Source organism: Lampetra planeri, chromosome 11 (genome assembly GCF_965212315.1).
Source record: "Lampetra planeri chromosome 11, kcLamPlan1.2.h2, whole genome shotgun sequence".
Taxonomy (NCBI): Eukaryota; Metazoa; Chordata; class Hyperoartia; order Petromyzontiformes; family Petromyzontidae; genus Lampetra; species Lampetra planeri.
The window spans coordinates 7,365,986-7,386,332 of NC_136117.1; the positions used below are offsets into that span (position 1 = coordinate 7,365,986).

Below are 20,347 nucleotides of genomic sequence, written 5' to 3' on the forward strand. Positions count from 1 at the left end.
CTCAGCCGGCGCGCGTGCCTCCTCTGCCCTCAATAGGCACTCGCTAACAGCACCCTTCCCCGTGCGGCTTTGCTGGCAGGATGACATCGCCATCGTGGCCAAGGTGCTGCAGTCGCTGCTCAAGCTGGTGCTGCTCATCGGAGTCACCGTCCTCACGTTCGGCTTCTCGTACTCGTACCTGGCGCTCGACTTGTACGGGGGATCGCTGCTCAGCTCCAGCGGCGGTAACCAGCAACGTCTTTGCCGTGTTTCCGATCCGTCATTCGGCTTTACTTAATTAAAGGGTGCTGTGGTGGCAGACTAATGCCCCTAGTAACTCTTGCAAATGAAACTCTCCTGGTCTCTTTGAGTACATACGTGGTGAAAAAGAAAACTTGGAATTATCTGAACAGGGTCACGTGGCCATCATGGCAACATCGCAGCATTTTTGTGGCGTTAACAAGCCCACGCTAGCGCATTTGCCGCATGTTGTAGCATTTGGAGGCGCACCGCTTTGCACCTCTGATTAGTGCCTCCGATTAGCACGGTTGGCTACGTACGGTGCGACAGACGTTCAACATACATTGTTGCAGAGGTTCATAGTTTGAATCTGCTTATGGGTGTATGAAACGTAAATAAGTATAACCCGTAAAAACAAAGTTTTTCACTATAAATCCTTTATATGCGTGGCGGCTAGAGTCCTCTCGTCCTCTGGTTTGAGATGGCTGCCACCTATGGTCAGATGATTGCATTGCACCATTAAGCAATTGGTAATTAAATATAATATTTTTGTCCTAAAAAGTGTAACATTTTGGAAAAAAAATTTCATGAACATTAATTGTCACGCACAACGAGTCTGTGTGGAAAATGTCAGCTCGATTGGATCACGGGAAGTGGGTTAAAAAACGACCGAAAGATTTGCACGGTTCTAAGCAAGCAAGCGAACTTAATATAAAGGATTTAAAAATACACGCCTTCACATTGGACGTTAATGATCCCATCACGTCAGTCGCATTGTGTGCTGGCATCATGGTCCAAATAAAAAAAAAATGGCCACAAATTACAAAATTGAAATTTCTACACAGCAATCGTCACCCCCTACTGCGAAAACTTGGCAGAACCCTCCTGCAAAAAGTTGTGAGACTCGGCGAGATATTCCTGCGTAAACAATCAAAATAATTATACAAACGCACGGGATGGTTTAAAAAGTGAAGAGGCCACCGACTGAGATATTCAAAAAATATTATCATGTACAGTAGTCCCTTGAAGAAAGACATCATCGGCGCAGTCCACAGCATGGGAGATGGGGCTGCGTTTCTTTCATGTAAAAACTCATCAGCCGGCCATTAGCGGCAATGACCACGCGGCTGAGCCATGTGTAGTAGCTGTATGGTGTCGTGTCATTTTGTACATTCTGACCTGAGTGGTGAATTCTCTTGAGCAGGGCCGGTGTTACTGCGCTGGTACTCCGCTTACGTGCTGTTCTTGGCGCTGAATGGCATCACAGAGTGCTTCGTGTTTGCTGCCATGAAGCAGAGCGAAGTGGACAGGTGAGAGACCTGCTGGACTTGGTTGTTCTTGGCCAAGGTCAAGCACTCGTGGCGAGCGCTCTTGGCGGCAAGCAACACACCTCGCCATTGCTTCTCTTCCTTCTGCTCCGACCCATAGCTGTAACTACATAGGCACCTAACCAGTCTTTTTGGTTCTTTCGGTAAAGTCACGTAGAAGGGAAATAATAAAATAATAAAAATACAACATTATAAAATACAATTCTCACAGTAGTGAGAATTCTCATAGTGAGAATTGTATTTTATTATTTCCCTTCTACGTGACTTTACCGAAAGAACCAAGAAGATGAATCCCTGCAGTCACGAAAGCTTTAAATCGAAATTTAACTAACCAGTTGTAAAGTTAATTATAATTACGATACAGAAGCGTTTTTATAGTTGAAATTCCAGTTATATTATAACTGAGATTTATTGTGATTACAGTACCTTACACGTAATATTCCGCCTTTGACATGTGAAATCAATGATTGAATTGATCAAAATACTGTGCGGGTTGCCAAATCATTTAATCTTGCTAGCCATATAAATAAATCTGCTCTCAAGATTTGCTACCTTAGGTGGTACCAATTACTGCTCTGACTCAAGGATTATAGATGGAGCCTCGGTGCTGTGATAAGATAATAGCCCCCTCTAAGCTACGTGCCCACTTCAATGTGTAATATGATTTAAATTTTTATGACGAGGCATGTGTGTCATAACTTATATATTTACTGAAATGTTTTTCTCTTGAGAAATTCCAAACAAAATCGCTCTCAATTCAACCTTTAGGAGTGACCAGAAGTCTGTCCAGCCACTACAGTTCTTAAAAACATCTTAGAATATCTATTTATGCTGGAGGAATCCGATGAGCTATGTAGCTCTTCTTCACCACACATGCCCAGTTGTGTTGTTCTAACCTTGTGTTGCTAGTGGCTTTGTTCCGCTTGGCCCTGAAATGTTAATACTGATGCGGGCAACTACGCAGCAAGGTTACTCCGCAGCAAATAACATCGTGATACCGTTTCCACGCGTGTTCATGTTCGCGCACACGTACACGCAGGTACAACATGAAGCTCCTGGTCCTCTCGGTGGTGTTCCTGGTGCTGTCGTACGCGCTGACGCGAGCATTCGGCTCCGTGGGCTTCGTGCTCGCTAACTGTCTCAACATGGCCCTGCGCCTGTACTCCAGCCTGAACTTCATCGTCGACTACTTCCGCGACACGCCGCACGAGCCGCTCGCCGCGCTGCGCCCCAACCTCGTCCTCGCGTTCACATTCTTCTGCAGTTGGGTCATCACCGCCACCTCCGAGGTAGCACGGCTTCACCATCGCCGTCATCGTCAATGCCATCAAAGGGCCGTGACCTGGTCCAGCTATAGCACATTCGCCGCTTGTCGTAGCGGTTCACGGTTCGATTCCCGCGGCCACCCTGATCTTATTCTGCGGGCGTAATACCCGTAATTATACACTTCATACTGGACATTAAATGTCCTGTGACATTCATTCGAGTAGACTGTTGCTTACCGGCATCACGGTCAAAAGTTGAAAGACTAGAAATTTGGCGGCATGTGGCCGCTCTATTCTTATTCTAGCTCCTGCGGAGAGCTTCTCAGCGTTTTGCACCTCGCCCCTCTCCCCCTCTGATCACTGATGTCCTCTTCTCCCCACCCCCCCAATGTGTGCAAATACTACTGACTATTGTATGATGGGTGGGTAGACATATATGCCTACAAAAGACATTATTTTTGTGGGGTGGGGTGGGAGAGTGCATTTTTATTTTGGTGGTGGGGGGGGTCGACAATTGTTGGAAACCTGTTGGATAAACTTTTACCCACACATCTAGTGGGGGGGAGATCCACTTTCGATAACTTTTAGATTCAGGCCTTCTGAAAGGCTCTCATAATTTAGTTGATGGACAAACGTAACGCGGGCTTTTCTAATAGATTACCCGCAGATTACTCAATTGGGATTACACGCAGCAACCATTGCCCCCTCATTTGTAAAAAAAACTCGCTGAGGCTTTCTTGGGTAAACAAGCGTAAACAAATATATTGTTACTAGCTGAAAAGCATCTCCTGGTTTCCCTCTTGTAGATGCATTCCAAAGAAAAAAGGGCGCACAAAGCGAAACCGCACGAGACGGCTGCCTGCCGAGTAGCGCACACAGCACACGTCCGAAAGCATAGCCGCATGTGAATGAATTCAAACAGCGTATAACAGAATTGCGTTGTATCTACACAAATAATGTACTCCTCAGAGTAAATTTCGGGAGTGTGTTTGCCTCTTCGGAGCGTATTATAGTCCAGACAACACGGTAACAAAAATACGTTTTAGGCCATCAGCCTTTTTGGCTTTTCAGACCAACATTATCCAGCAGCATTTGTCTAAGCAAGTAAACTCTCCACTGGTTTCGACCTCCTAGGTCTCATCAGCAGAGTCGGGCTTGTTTAACAAATACTGTTGGATTATCAGATGTTATTTACAAGTGCATGACATATAATCTGTAGGACCCTGTTCAACTCAAAAGCAATACCGTACTCACAAACGCATTATGAGTTTCCGTGGAGCATTGTGGGTAAAACCATGCTTTCCCCAGTTGTGCTGCATAGAGTCTGATGTAGATTCTGATTTTACTGCGTGTTCTTTGCATGATGTCCGATGTTTCGCTCCACGTGCAAGGATCTTCTCCAGGAACTGAAAATTACGAGGTGCAACCCGAGAACGCATCAGAGATCTTCATTACTCTTTGGTTCTTTCGGTAAAGTCCCGTAGGTATAAAATAAAATAGATCACGACGTTTCGGGCGCAACACAAGCGTCCGTCATCAGGTGGGAAAGCATGGTCTGCTGCTGAGGCAGACTGTTTTTAAAAGGGTTGAAATGGGTGTAGTTCAAGGGTCATAAAGAAGCGGGCAGGGCTAGTGATGTTAATGTGAGAAATTAGCATGTTAATGTAAAAACGAAGAGTATTGCAATCCAAAGGCATGATGGCACAATCCAAAGGACATGAGAGTGCAATCCAAAGGCATGAGAGTGCAATGCAAAGGACATGTGAGCATGAGAGATCTAAGAGAGAGGCATAGAGAGAGAGACACACACACAGAGAGTCGGAAATATCAGCTGACATCGGCAGGTAGGATGGAAACATAACAGTCAGTTAAGACTTTACCTGGTTAATAACGTCCTTCCAATGATAGCTCAGTTTGTACCCATCTTCTCGATTGAAGTTGTGTCTGTGTTTATATATCTGGATGGCTTCATGAACAAATCTCTGAAGGTAGCTAGTTGGTTTTCAGATCTTCATTGTTGTTATATCCATTGCAATTACAGTTCCTTTGTCATAATGATCACCACTATCATCGTCACTGAGTTTGGTAATCGTCACAGATCCACTTTAATATTGCTCTGTTGAGCGAAGCCGCACAACGCACTGGGTACAGGATTGGTTAACGTTTTGTAAATTTACAGAATTATTTTCAAGTTTGTTTGATCGTACCTTTCCAGGGCTGAAGAATGCCTTTTGTAAATCTTCCAAAAGTCTGCCAACTGACATTTACCACTTGACATCCTTAAATTTCACGACCGTTAAATGATCATCCTATGCAGAGACTGACCCTGCCATATCAATTTGACGTTTATACCATTGGCTCAGGGTCACCATTGGAGATGAGTTTGTGTGAGCAGGAATGTTGCGGGGACGCTCGTGCTCATCATCTTGGTCTCGTCGCGTCTCTTCTCTCTGCAGTGGGTGCTGTGCTGTGACCACGGCAAGGCCCCACGCCTGCTTCATGTCACCCTGGGAGCCGCGTGCCTGTCGGCCGTCGGCATCGTGACTCACCGCACCGAACGTGAGCTCGTCTCGTTTGTATGGCATCAGTTCCTACCCGAGTTTTTCAAAAAGAAGCAGAGCTGACTCTCAACCACCATCTCTCTCGCATATATATGGAGTTTTTTATTTTGAGTTTGCTTGGCTTTCTCACAATGGTCGTGTGGCTTTTTCTCCGGATCCTCCAGTTTTTCCCTCCAGATTTGGAATCAACATGCATTTAGAGTATTTGGCTGCTATACATTTCCATGTGCTAAGCCACTTCATTGAGCTATCATTTGTGGCCAGGACGCTTCCAAAAAAGAGCTGCATAGCTAATTGGGCCTTACCTGGTAAAATAAACACAGTTAATAGTTAGTCTCCCACTTCGATCCTCAGGGCCCGGTTACAAGAAATTAAATGGGTTTCCCTTTTCAATTCCCATCTATTTTGCAACTTGATGCCCTGTGGACCTCTTTGTGCCTATGGGCCCCAGTTCTAGTTGCACTGGCTGCACACGCAGTAGCTAAAATGCTAGCTCCAGTTTAGCAATTGGGGGGAAATACAGTTGAACCCGAGCAAGCAACAAAGCGTTCACAATGTCAAAGGTGAGACGTGATTGAGATTCGTCATTGCTTTTGCAAGTGAGACCATTGCGGCACTGGTTAAATATGATGGGGTTTTTGGTGTTTTTCTTTTTATTCAAATTCACCCTTGGCCACTGGCACACCGTGGCCTATTGCAGCATGTTCTTGTGACCTCTTTAAAGACCCAGTTACTGTGCAAGCCATCCACCGCTGCTGACATTGTGAACCCGGTTTGCAGTTGCCGTGTTACTTTACTGCCACGTATTTTTTCCGAACGTTGACATTTTTAAAACTGGTCGCCAGAACAGGCTGCCTTTTGTTAATGTAAGCTTTCTGTTAGAATACTTTCAGGCTGTGGTGGCATTGTTGCTTTGTGCATTATTTTGCGATGCTCTGCACACATTTTACCAGCTCATGGCAGGTGAGGGTGTGGGCCTGCATTGAAACGCATTTAGGCAGTGCCAATTCCTCTGCCTATCGAGTGGGGTTGTTAAATTCCATTTTATTTGTTGCATGACCGGTAACCGTATGAACAAAAATACGGTTACCTGTTTGCGCTGCACAAATAAAAATGCCTCGCAAATAAACTGAACGTGTCCACCTTTTTAACTGAGAAATGTAAGGAGCTGCCAGAGTAGTTGTAACAATTGAGTAACCCGTCCCCCCCCTCCCCCCTCCCCCCGCTGCCTCTGTCCATCCAACAGTATAAATGGATTTTGATTTAAAGCTTTCGTGACTGCAGGGATTCATCTTGGTTCTTTCGGTAAAGTCACGTAGAAGGGAAGTAATAAAATAATAAAAATAAAACATAATTATTTTATTATCAACTGTGGTGAATCCATTTATACTTCTTCTTGGTTCTTTCGGTAAAGTCACGTAGAAGGGAATAATGAAAATAAAACATAATAATTATTTTATTATGTTTTATTTTTATTATTTTATTACTTCCCTTCTACGTGACTTTAAAACATAATAATTATTTTATTATGTTTTATTTTTATTATTTTATTACTTCCCTTCTACGTGACTTTACCAAAAGAACCAAGAAGAAGTATAAATGGATTCACCACAGTTGATTGGCCGGTCACTTGTGGTGTGGGTAATGTGTAGGTACACTTCCAAGACGTCTGGTTAGCATGCAAGATGAGACCACATACACCTCGCGTGCACAAGCGAGAGCAATCGCAATTGTCGCTTAGGCCACGATGCCATTTGTACATTCACTTGTGTGCCAGTCAGTGCATTCGCTCCTCACATTATTTTGGAAGCGGTTACCATTTGCCAACTTTCAGAACCGCTAATCGATTCAGTTCTTACTGGCTTTCGTTTAACAACCCAACCTAAAGAGGCATCAAAACGGATGTTTATAAAAACAGCTCTGGGTGCAATTGTGGCATTAGAGTAGCAAGGCTATACTGTACTGAAGATCCCTAAAAAGGGTGAAACCGTTTTGCAGATGCCGTGTTACTTAGCTACCACCAGAATTTTAAAGACCAAAATTTTCCACCACTGATGTCCACTGGCTCGGTTGGACTGCTGTGCACTCGTAGCAGTGTTCTCTAGTGAGCTCACAAGGCATTGTTGGGGGCTTTCCCATAATGCAGTACAGCCTAACTATGGCCACAGTTCTAACTTTTGTGTCAATTGGTGGTTTAAAACAATGCTGTGTGCTTTACACACACAACTCTTGTTTAATGCCACCTGGAATGCAACACACGATTCATGCTATGGCCCAGTTGTGCTATTTACTGACTAAATTACTTTTTGCATGAATACTCTTGTATTTTCTCGCCTCCAAACACTTTTCTGTCTAATAAGTTTCTTGTCATCGACAGAAAGCGCTAGAATTTGTTTAATTATTTTGCTGTGTTTGTGCGTGTTACGCAATGATCTAATCTTTGCAGTACTACTTGTGATTAATTCACGGATTTAAACAAGTAAAATTCATTCCACAGTGATTACTTCACAGCTTTCAATCGGCATTTTGTTTTGTTTATTGTGATGTTTTATTTGTTTGCGGTGAGAGCAGCAGTTACAGCGTCCCAGTTTAAACACACACGCAGGGAAGCCAAGGTGGTGGGCGTGTAAAGTGATGAACGTACAATAATAACACCAAACACTTTCATCCGTTGTCACGGACGTCTTCAAAATGCAAATCAAGAGAGAAGATTTTGCGCCAGCGCATAAAAATGCACCTTGCATCACGTGCACACAAAATAAACGCCATACAGTTTTCACCCCCTCGATTAAAGTGCCCGTTTGCAATCATGGTTGAGGAAGCAAACGTTGATTTCTTTAAAACGTACTAAGGTTTTATTAATTTTTCATATTTTTACACCTTGTTCTCGTTTCGTTGTACAACACACCCTCCATTGTTCCAAAGTCTCCCTTGCAAGAATAATGTTGTCTCATTGGGCTCTCACCTGCGCGGAATAAAGAAAATATATGTACAGTTGTGTGAAAATAGTTTGGTAAGTAGCGATTGATTATGGGAGTGTGTAGAGTTGCTTGATGGCGCATTGGGGGCTTGCGGGTCTTGATAGCCACCCGTTTGATATCGAATAATTAAATGTATACACCTTACATTTATTTGCAACTTGATATTGAAGGACAAATCTATTTGTATTAAATATTTCTCATGAAATGAAAATAGCATAGAAAGAAAATTGTGGCCAAGTGGCTTTGTGGTCAGAGTTCCAATCGGCGCAGCCACCCATGATTATAAACCCACTTCTCGGCTGAAGTGAGTACATGGCCTTGGCATATCCAGAAACGACTGCTTGATTTGGCAAAATTCAACTCTCCAATGCGATGGACATCTCTCTCTATAGCAGGGGGCGAGGGGGAGTACAGCGCCCCTCGTGTGAAGTCCCTTGCAGGAATCTCAGAAGTAGTTCTATGATATAAACTTCTCCCCGTGCTATCCTATATTCTTAGGTTTTTTTCGGTAAAGTCACGTAGGTCAAAAATTAAAATTAATAAAAATAAAATAAAAATCACGACGTTTCGGAGGCAACACAAGCTTCCGTCTTCAGGTGGAACCGTCACAGCCACGACAGCTGTATCAAGTATATATAATATACGGAGTGGTAGCTCTTGTAATCTCTCATTTACTTGATACAGCTGTCGTGGCTGTGACGGTTCCACATGAAGACGGAAGCTTGTGTTGCCTCCAAAACGTCGTGATTTTTTATTTTATTTTACTTTTATTAATTTTAATTTTTTTTACCTACGTGACTTTACCGAAAAAACCTAAGAATATGAATCCTTGCAGTCACGAAAGCTTCAAATCTAGGGCTATCCTATCTAAAAAAGGGTGATACACTGCTGTGTGAAATTTTCGAATGGACATTCCTTTATGTCACGATGTAGATAACGCAGTTTGAATACAATTCCTTAAAATAAATATTTAATCGCTAGAAAAGCTTTTTTTCAGTTGGGGTGGAATTGTTTTCCGCAAAATGATTGGCAGGCTGTAGTGTGAGCTTTGTTGACTGATGGTTTCTTAAAACAAATCCATAATATTTATATGTTTATATCGAATGTTGTTATAAGCTTTCATGCGGTTTGTGTAGGTGATGTACGCCACTAGGCCTTGCCGCACAAGCTGTACTGTTACACACCTAGGCTTTGTGTCGCCGTTGTATCTTGTATACCAGGAGAACGACGCGATTGTGGTTAGAGCACTCAACTATGGTTACTGTGCGCAAGATTTATTCCTGGCTGCACCATCGGCACTCTGAACCTGTCGTGTGTGCCTTTAGGTCCGCATAACATAAAATATGCGTTTCAAACATCGTGTCGATATCAGCATTGGAGAGACAAAGGTGGCGGGGCAAATGCCTTTTGCTGTGGCAGCCGTAAAACAGCTGTTCGCCAACATCACTTTTCCCATCAGACTATGTATAAATTATACACGTAAAAATATATATTTCTTAAATGCTTAAGCCAAGCTATTTACAGCTCATTTACAGGAACCCACCAAACCAGATCACAAGATTACAATGGTGTGGTATGGTTGGAGTGGGGTAGAAAACCGATCGGCAGCCCAGGTAAGATGGGGTTGGTGTCATGTTATATTATAGTTTGTCAAAAATTAATTGAAACAGAATAGGCCGTGACTAAAAACAATGTAACAATCTGCTGGCTCTGACAAAATGCAAACGACTTTGTAAGCTTGTAAACTGAAGCAAAAGCAGTCTTCGGTTAAACGCTGTAAAGGTGAAAAGCTGCTCAATAAAATGCTTAATATTGACTTAAACGGGCATCATTGAGTAATTTGTGTAGATATTAGGCTGTACATGCAAATAACCATTGTAGTTTAAATGCAGGTTTTTAATCCTACATCACTGTATACTAGATGCTTTGACTTTGATGGTAAAAACTATCCCAATGTATAAAAATACATTTATTTTGTTATTAATGTTCCCCACGATGGCACTAACGATTACTTTGAGTTACGTAATACCAATGTAGACTACTAATCGGGATGGCCAGCTCTGTATACCCGGTAAGCTTTTATTATTCATAACCTTTATCTAAAACTCGAGTACCCAGCTGACGCAGCCCCCATCATCATCAGCTGCATCGTTGCTGCAGGGGTGATAAAAAGAGTACCGCCTGGTGGTGGTTGCACCATTTCATGCAAAGTAAGCAGTGGTTGTATTGAGAAACTGGTGCCCACCACAGTAATGTGGCCAACGTGGCATTTTTTTTACCGCTGCTTCAATTACTGAAGGTGGAAAAATACGTTGGAGTCATTAACATTGATTCTGAAGAACCCAATACACGCATTAAATCACGTGCGTAAAGGTTGACGTATTTTTATTCGTTATACGTTGTGTGCAATGGGTTCGTCACTTCTGCAGCCGTTATAAGCGCTGCTATTCAATGACTATCGAAACAAATCTCAACTCTGAATCTCCAGGTGGTGGTTATGAATCTCACCACCCCGACTCAATACCAGCACAGGCATGCGCTGCTTGCAGGTCGGTGGATGAATGTGAACCGGACTTCAGTAAAATGATGCAAAACAATACAACATACTGCTGGATTATAAAACTCAGGGGTAGAGCCCTGGCACAGTCGTTATAAAACTGCATACTATGCACCCGGTTTTCTTTGTACAATTCCTGACCGTGGCAAACATCAGTGGCGAGTGATATCTGAACCTGTCCTGGGCACCTCTACCCACCAACCCACACCGACCAACATGGTGAAATGTGGTCAAACATCTCCCAACGACGGACAAGGCGTCAGGAAGGCCTTCATCCAGCAGTGCATTGACAAAGGGCTGTAAATTAATGTCGCGATTATTAAAACCGGACAAGGATGGTGGCTGGAACTTAATTACAGAGAGGCCTCTGGTCAATCATCACCAGGCTCAGGTGATATGTAAAGTAGGGCTATATATATATAGCCTTGCAGGTTCCATTTGGTCAGCAGCTTTTCGAGGTGGCGGTGTTGTGTTATGCTGATCCAGAGATTTGTATTACAGATGCGTCACTGGCAAAACGTGGGCTAATACGTGGAAAACTGTACGGGCTCAAATTTGATCTGCACTGGGTTTACGTTTCACAGACCATGTCACAGGATCTGCCATTGTTCTGTGCAAACACAATCCACGTACTATAAATATATAGTATAAAAAAAGCCCGTGTATTATTCTGCATGTGTCTTAATGGATGCCTCAAAACAAATTTTAATTCGTTACATAATTATAATCGCAGCATGAGCCTGACTTGGTGCCTTCAATTATTCGCACAACAGTGACGAGCGCTGTCTAAACATCTGACCCAGTCCTGCGCCCCCCCACCTCCAATTTCATCGACCCGCGCCCGCCAACGCGGTAAGGAATGGTCACACGACCCCCATGACTGACATAGCATGGGAAAGCCTTCATCCAGCAGTGGATTGAAAAAAGGATGTACATTATACTTTACAGGGAATACATACTCTGGTTCTTTCGGTAAAGTCACGTAGGTATAAAATAAAATGTTCTTTTAGGTATGAAATAAAAATTTCTTTTATATAAAATATATTATTTTATACCTAAAATACAAATTTATTTTAGAGTATGGATTCCTGCAGTCACGAAAGCTTAAAATCAAGATTTTACAGGGAATACTTTCTGATAGGAAGACCTCAAACTTACACACACGTACACATGAAAAACACAGTTCTGGCATGGGAACCACAAGAGCAGGTGTCCCACATTTAGTAAATATATATCAAAGGCTTATGTTGAGCCCTTAATTAAAAAAAAACACTGTTATATGCTTCCTACTATAGTAAGCACCAGAGGTGTGGACTCGAGTCATGTGACTTGGACTCGAGTCAGACTCGAGTCATGAATTTGATGACTTGCGACTCGACTTGGACTTGCATAACAATGACTTTGTCCCACCTATGAGATGTGGACTCGAGTCATGTGACTTGGACTCGAGTCAGACTCGAGTCATGAATTTGATGACTTGCGACTCGACTTGGACTTGCATAACAATGCCTTTGTCCCACCTCTGGTAAGCACCGTCACAGCAACAAGTAGGGCTTTGAAGAAAGTGATGCAATGCACAAGGACAATTGAAATTAGTTATTTTTCATATGACAACTATTGCTTTGTGGAAGTTTGGTTTATGTCCATCATCAATGCCATAAATCAGCATTAGAAACATAACAGTTTAACGATTATATTCTTGGTTCTTTCGATAAAGTCACGTAGAAGGGAAATAATACAATAATAAAAATATAACACAATAAAAATTCTCATGACGTTTCGACTGCAACACAAGCAATCATCATCATCATCAGGTGTGAAATCCACCGCCGTCGGCGCCCAACTTTTTTCAAATTTTCTTTCTGTGGATTTCACACCTGATGACGATTGCTTGTGTTGCAGTCGAAACGTCGTGAGAATTTTTATTGTGTTATATTTTTATTATTGTATTATTTCCCTTCTACGTGACTTTACCGAAATAACCCAAGAATATGAATCCCTGCAGTCACGAAAGCTTTAAATCAAAGTTTAACGATTGTTTACAATGATAATTTATTTTTTAAGATGGCCATGTGCAGGAGTCGCATGGATTGTGGCATCCCAAAACTGAGGGACGGCGGCGACACGGGGACACCTTCACCCAGCGGTAGATCGCGATAACCGACGATGATGACCCCGCAATTATTTTATGACCAGAGCTTCCAGTGCTTAATCCACGCCAGCCTCTGCAACCCACGTGCTTTTGACGCGGCACTAGGTCTTGGAAGAGGATACAACGCGCGCGAGCGATAAGACCGGACGGTGTGGAACATCGCTCTTGCTGGTGCGGGTCGTTCACACGCGGCTGTCTGGCTTGAGTTTGGCACCGTTTCCAGGACAAGACATGAGCGGTTCTTTCCCACCGGCCGCGCCAACGTCACCCCCATCGCTGCTGTCAGCCGTTCCTTCGGTGGCCGCTAGTGGAATGGTGCCGTCGGCCTCCGTCCCACCATCGCCGCCCAACCGGCGGCTCTCGACGGCGCGGTGCGCTGCCATGGCTGCGTACACACAGCCGTAGCCCGCCGCCGCAGCCATCATGACGCAGAGGAGCCCGCACACCACTCCCGCCACCACCACAGTGGTTAGGGCGTAGCGCACGCTGGGCTGGCGTGCGCGTACGCGGTGGTGGAACATGCACGCGTCGTTGATGCCGCGCTGCACCGAGCGCGGGGACAGCGTGCCGGGCTGTTCCATGGCGAGTGCCATGGGACCCCCCGCAGACAGATGAGCCGGAGCCCGGCGCTGCGCCGGAGGCAGCAACTCCTGCACCGATAATGCCAAGGGTTCTTTGGCGGACAAAGACTGGGGCATCTGCGCCGGCATGAACAGAGGTGGTGGCTCCTTTGCCGAGAAGGGCGAATGTTGCTCCTCTGAAGGTGGCGGCGGTGAGCGTTGTGCCGAGGACGGTACGGTCTCTTCTGCTGAAGGTGGTGGGGGTTTGTGTTCAGAGGACATGAAAGGGTGTCCTTCACGCTGATCGTCCTGCCTCCCCTCTGCCTCGAAAAGCAAGGACTCGGAGAGCCTCTGTGCCCCGTCGGATGTGTTGCTGTGGGTTTCGCGCACAGATGATTGGCACCAGGAGAACATATCGGAGGACAGTTGCTGGAGTGGCCTGTTCCTGAGCTCCCTCGGTGCAGAGCACGACAACCTGTCCACCTCCCCGCCTGCACAACCACACACACAAGGCAAGCGTATAAGCCTTGCTGAACAGTTACTCGTGTCGTACCAAGGTAGATTGATTTGTCAAAAATAAAGACAAACGTCATTTTCACTCTGGTCTTGATTTTGTTGAATGTCTAAAATATCTGGATTGTGTTTAGAGATGTAAAAAGCTTCCCCGAATAAAGGTAATTAAAAATACGGGAGTATTATCAACTAACGCTCGGTGATGGTATATTAGGAGTCGGTGTATTATTTGACTTGTGTGCTTAGATCATGCAGTGTTAATTAATATTATTGGGTCTTTCGGTAAAGTAACGTAGATAGGTTTGTGTTGCGATCGAAACGTCGTAGTTTTTATTTTCAATTTTCTTTGAACCTATCTACGTGACTTTACCGAAAGACCCAAGAATATGAATTCCTGCAGTCACGAAAGCGTTACGTCAAGATTTAGTGTTAAGTAATGTTAGCTTTAACACGTAGGCTTTCACAACCAATATTCATGATAACGTTTTTTGGGTTAGATCGCGTATATGTAAATGTGTCTTATACCCACCTCCACCCGACAGTTAATTAGGTTTGTCACGTGAACAAAACGAGCCAATTTGTTACTGCATTAGCACACCCCGGTGTGTTAGAGAGAAAATCCACAACATTTACAATTAAGTAGGACGTTTCGCTGGCGATTACAACCAGCATCAACCGGAACCCAAAAAACCTGATAAATAAAGTTTTACTTATTTGACAATTTCATGATAAGTCAAACGAAGGCACCCTAACGAGAGACGTCCTGTACTGTGTTGCATGGAACAGTGGCTTGTGACGGAGGTTTATATAATATCAATCTTCCCAGTGTTCACCACCAATAAAATGCAACTATTTAAGTCCATCAGCATATGGCAGCATTTGTTAAATCGGACAAACTGTAGACTGGCTTCTACTTAATATGCCTCATCAACAAGTTTGTGGCCAGTTTAACTATGCTTGCTGGGTTACCTGATGTTGTCGGCAGGAGCTTTCCATGAACAATTTGGAACCCGTTCAGTGCAGTGCAGCTAAATTGTACAAAATTATGCACGTTGTGGGTAATGATAAATAAAACAGTTGATTTATTTCACCATTGATTAAATTATGTTTTGTTGGTGATAGAAACCATTTCGTTCTATTAGCCAGCAACATGCATTTAATAAGTGAAACTCTGGACTGGCTCCGACTTTCTGGGTATCAGCACCAGTGTGCCGCCCTCTTCTGCAAATGTGAGACGGTGGTCTGTTGAAAAAACCCATCTCGCACGCCCTGGGTGGTCATGCGATGCAAACCTCGAAACGTGAGCCATTCCAGCCACAGCCTCAGCCCCCACAGGGAACAGTCGCACTCCCAGGGGTTGTACTCGAGCTGCAGCCACGCCAGACGGCCCAGCGGTCCCAGCAATCCGCTGGGGATGCTCGCCAGACGATTAGCGCGCAGGTCCAGCTTCTCGAGGGCGGTGGTGCCTCCGAACAAACCCTCGGGCAGCCGGGAGAGCTGATTCCAGGCGAGGTCGAGAAAGCGCAACTCCCGCGAGCGTTGGAACAGCTCTTCGCTCAGCTCCTCCAGGCGGTTGTGCGATGCCCGCAGCGTCACCAGGCCCGGAAACGCCGAGAGCGTGACAGGTGACATCTCCACGATGCGATTGTAGGACACGTCCAGGTGACGCAGGTGCGGAAGCGGCCGTGGGGGGTTCGCCCGCCCGGCACGGAACCCGTCCAGCTGGCGGAGGGCGTTGTGACTCACGTTGAGCGTCGAGAGGGAGCTCAGGCGCTGCAGAAGATCGAAGAGGCCGGACCCACGGATTCTGTTGTGGGACAGGTCGAGGAGGCGGAGGGAGGGCAGGCGGTGTAACGCGTGCTCCCGCACGCCGCGCAGCGCGTTGTGGCTCAGGTTGAGCGAGAGCAGCGCCGGGCAGCCGGAGAAAGCGTCCGGTGGGAGGATGGAGATGCCGGTATGGGACACGTCCAGGGCTTGCAGCGAGCGCAGGCGGAGGGCGTCGAGCACCAGCGGGGCAGGGAGGTGGCCCAGCAAGAGCAGGGCTTGGGTACCCGGCGGCAGTGCGCTCGAGTTGACGTGCCCGCTGCAGGCGAGGGTGCCCGGGGATGGGCACGTGCAGCCCTTGGGGCACGGCGAGGCCGGCGACGCGTTGGAGCACAGGGCTACGAGAGCCACGATCGTCGTGGAAACATCTGGCGGTGGGAGAAAACGACGAAGAACAGCGGCCGCTCACCTTGAGCGGTTTCGCGTACAAGCCGGCAACGAGCTCGTGAGAGTGTCACTTTTTTGCACTCAAATGAGACAAGATTTCGGTGGGAATTTGGTAATATAAGATCACTGTCACCATTTACAAACGCTACTTAAGACAAAATAAAGTTTGCAAATCAAATAGAGCGAATGCATTACAATGACAGCTGGGAGCAAAGTGCAGCCTTGCCAATGTAATTTGTTCATTTTCACTACTTTCTATTGGAGCCGAAACGCAAATTCCACATGTGCATGCATTCGTGCAAACATGACACACAGTAGCACACAACACATGCATTCCTATGTACATCACGCATATAATGGATATTCACGGGTATGTTATACATTCGCTAACGCATACAACGACGAAAACGTGCGTGCGAGGGTTTATCTCACCGATTCGCAACATAATTCGGTGTCGAGTAGACACTTGGAGCTGTGTCCCGGTGCGCGTCTTCCTCTGCTCCCTCGTGTGTGGCGCTTGCGACGCGTGCTCCTGACAGTGGTCGGTGTCAGTGCGCGCACAAAGACAACGCACACGCACGAGCGCGCACACACAGACAACGTAGTTAATCCCACAAGCCAACGCGAGCAACTCTCAGCCCGCCCCCCCCCCCCCAAAAAACACCCTCCCGTCAACTTTAATGCGAGTAGCCCCCCTTTCAATGCTCTCTGTGAAACGCTGGGCCAGTCTGGCGTCAAGCCAACACCACGGGTTCTCTCCTCTGAGCTGTTTAGGCCCAATTGTGGTGATGTAACTTCCCACGTCTCTCCAGTCTTCTCAGTTCTCACGCGGTTGGTTTTGCCAACAGAATGTTGTGTGCATAGACGTCTATTTGGGAATTTAGGCCAGATGTTTTTCAAGCTTCATCGGTTTTTTTTTGTCCAGGTGCTGGCACATGCCAAACTCTCACAGATGGAATTTAGCCACATTTCCAAATGCAATCCACTGCTCTTAGTGAATCTACGCCTTTCATTCATGGGGTTGTTTTACCATACTTCATGCTGGTCAGAGTGGTTTGATGAAGGAAGGTCAAGGACTGGTTCAAATATCACTCATCACTAATGTTCGCGATGGCCAGGCTTTTGTACTTTTGTCCCCGGGTTTACAGTGGAGTATGATAACATTGGCTCTTAAAGCTACACCCATGGATTACTGCAGGGTATTATTAATATGGGTATTAAAAACAAACAGGTCACATTTAGTAGCTCTGCACTCGATTATCTATGATTGGACTCTACCCAAGAGCAATACTGGTATTCTGAATGTAAACACCAATTGAAATTTAAATTGATTCAATGCCAGAGTACATCTTCTGGTCGTCACAAGTAGCTCCAGAACTTTCATATATTTACGTTTGTAGTAATTTGAAAAGCGTCTCAATGATGGCTGCAAAGGATGCACTCAGTGTCATGCATTTTCGTTTGCAGAGATATCCTGATGTTAAAATTGGGCTTTAAATATCGACTGCTGTATACACAGTGCTATTTCGGGACACCTTGACCAGATCACAAGTCTTATTGCTCTGCGAACTGGAATTTCTCGTCAAAATCAAAGTGTATCCCCATATTCTTTGGGTCTTTCGGTAAAGTCACGTAGATAGGTTAAAAGAAAATAACAAAAAATGTTATAAATTGTTACTTTTGCTATTTTATTTGAAACTATCTACGTGACTTTACCGAAAGACCCAAAGAATATAAATTACTCCAGTCACGAAAGCTTTACGTCAAGAATTGTATCCCCATACTCAAATAGTAACAACAATAGGACCGTGATCACGACTATTGGCAGTATTGATCCAACGGAGGAAATACCATGCAACATTATCTCCACAGGAAAGCCAAAAGACATCAGAAAATCGTGAATTCTAAGCTGGATATAAGCACACCTTATAAATACATTTCTCATAGGCATCACATCCTTACAATGCACTGGTGCGGAGAAGGCAATTGGCAGCTTCTGATACAAGCACACGTGGCCTTTCTCCCAAGGGGTTTGCTTATGTCCACATTCTGCTGTTTTAATTTTTGATATTTTGAATTCCTCCCTGCCCTGATGGAAGAGCTCTTTGATGTGTTTTTGGGGTTGTACCACAAGCTGTTCAGCAAGACGTGTGACGTTGGACCCCACGTGTTGGGAACCAACCCGCACGCGTGCACGCGCTTAAGCGGCAGTCATGCCATCGAATGCCTACAGAGTAGACTGGACATGAGCATGAAATTTTAATCTATGGAGTGGAACTCAATAACAGAATGTTTCTGGATCAAATACGGGACCTCTGCATATCTGATCGCTCTCGTCAAAAGCCTCCTGTTGATTAATCCCTGTATGCAACAAGCGCCGTGCGCCGTGTATAATCCAACCCAAATCCCGCCACGTGGTGCACTCAATTCGATTAATACGTCAACCCTCTCAGCTGATCCCCCTGCAGCTATATGTGAGGATTTGTTTGTATTCGACATTAAAATATATATTGTTGACCAGGTGTTGTCACAAATATGCGCCTATTGCACTCAAGTTAATGTAAAGAGTCGATTTAAAGCTTTCGTGACTGCAGGGATTCATCTTCTTGGTTCTTTCGGTGGCCGAAACGTCGTGAGAATTTTTTTATTATGTTTTATTTTTATTATTTTATTACTTCCCTTCTACGTGACTTTACCGAAAGAACCAAGAAGATTAATGTAAAGAGGTCAAGTTTCAGCCCTGCAATTACTTGCCCATCCCACTGCTGGAGGATAGATCACCACGGCTTAGAGGGAGCTCTGGAGAGCCGATCTAGTCGTGGATATTTAATCTCTTTACTCGTGCTGGACAAAACCTCTTTGAATAGGTGGCAGTACCCCCACTGTACTCCACCACACCCGACCGACTAATCAACTGTGTTGTAATTCTAGATTTGTGTTGCACGCATTTAGGGCCGTCCATAGATGACGTCACGCGATTTTGGACGATTTTTGCCCCCCCCTAGTCACACGGCGTTACAAAAAGTCAGACCCCCCCCCCCCTTAAATATGACGTCAAAAGCTCTGCCCCCCCTCCCCCAAAATAAAACATGCTTCAAATCGCTTTAAACTATTGTCATTGTAGTGCGTATTTAATGTGGCGCTGCACTCTGATGTTGTAGGAGAAAACATTTATTAAAAAGTCTAATTAATTAATTAGAACGTGTTGTCTATATTTATTTAAAGTTGCGCATTTTGATGTGACGTCACATTTCTCACCCCCCCCCCTCCCCTCGTCACACATCGTCACAAATGTCTGACCCCCCCTAGGTGCGTGACGTCATTTATGGACGGCCCCTTTATACTGCTGGGTGGACGGAAGAAAGGGGATTTAATAAACTTGCCCCACTGTGTGCCATGCTGGAAGAACAAATTGAACTAGTGCCCTCTGGGTTGCAAGTCCAGTGCGCTAACCACGACACCAAAGTAGCATCCCTTAAAACTAACGTATTAAGGATAAATATCACGCCAACCGGAAATTAATTCTAGGGATACATTTCAGAGTTCAACGCTATCGAATGTTATTAATACAACTAAAGTAATGTATACTGAACACCTCAACAATGTGATTCTCCTGTGTGTATTTTGTTGATGGAAATGTTCTAAATCAGCCCGAATACGGAAAACACACGTAATACGTTATTAACCATATGTGTGATGTCCATATCAAGTAATCAGTTAAACAGCATTTTATATAATACATGTTTTGAATGTATTTGTAGATTTTAAATCCACATGCTGCATGCACAGTTAAAAGTGCAAACACAAAATTAGGCTGTACCATGATGTTTCATAAACGCCCTTACACTTAGAAATACCACACATCTATATTTTACTTGACTGTGTACTTCATAATCTATTTTTTGGGTCAGATCGTGTGAGTTAAATCTGTGTTGTACATCCTCTTCCACCCGACAGTCAGTTAATAAAGTTTCCACGTGAACAAAGGTGCCAATTTATG

The 20,347-nt window shown here is 44.8% G+C and overlaps 2 protein-coding genes across 12 annotated transcripts in view; one reads left to right on the plus strand and one right to left on the minus strand.

Annotated features, from left to right (window-relative positions):
* The window catches only part of LOC144721247 (man(5)GlcNAc(2)-PP-dolichol translocation protein RFT1-like), a 29,188-nt gene extending 19,012 nt beyond the window's left edge, over positions 1–10,176 (plus strand). For 3 of the 11 annotated variants that reach the window (XM_078598710.1, XM_078598711.1, XM_078598713.1), the window contains exons 11-14: positions 80–224; positions 1,424–1,529; positions 2,587–2,836; positions 5,269–10,176. In XM_078598710.1, coding sequence (XP_078454836.1) covers positions 80–224; positions 1,424–1,529; positions 2,587–2,836; positions 5,269–5,436 — 669 coding nt within the window. In that variant the 3' untranslated portion in view covers positions 5,437–10,176. Of the gene's footprint in view, positions 1–79; positions 225–1,423; positions 1,530–2,586; positions 4,283–5,268 lie in introns of all 11 variants that reach the window. The other 8 variants (XR_013585870.1, XM_078598716.1, XM_078598715.1 and 5 more) reach the window with 8 other exon arrangements.
* Positions 10,177–12,832: 2,656 nt separating this feature from the next.
* Positions 12,833–16,792, minus strand: LOC144721431 (uncharacterized). Its single transcript, XM_078599043.1, has 3 exons — positions 16,780–16,792; positions 15,341–16,328; positions 12,833–13,996 (listed from the first exon to the last, which is right to left on the minus strand). Exons 1-3 carry the CDS (start codon positions 16,790–16,792, stop codon positions 13,246–13,248), a joined length of 1,752 nt encoding a protein of 583 aa, XP_078455169.1. The 3' UTR covers positions 12,833–13,245.
* Between the last annotated feature and the right edge of the window lie 3,555 nt (positions 16,793–20,347).

Coding starts and splice junctions, on each gene's coding strand:
- LOC144721431 (XM_078599043.1), bottom strand. Junction 13,997..15,340: donor CAGAAGAGGGCGGCACACTG/GTGCTGATACCC, acceptor CGAAACCCACAG/CAACACATCCGACGGGGCAC.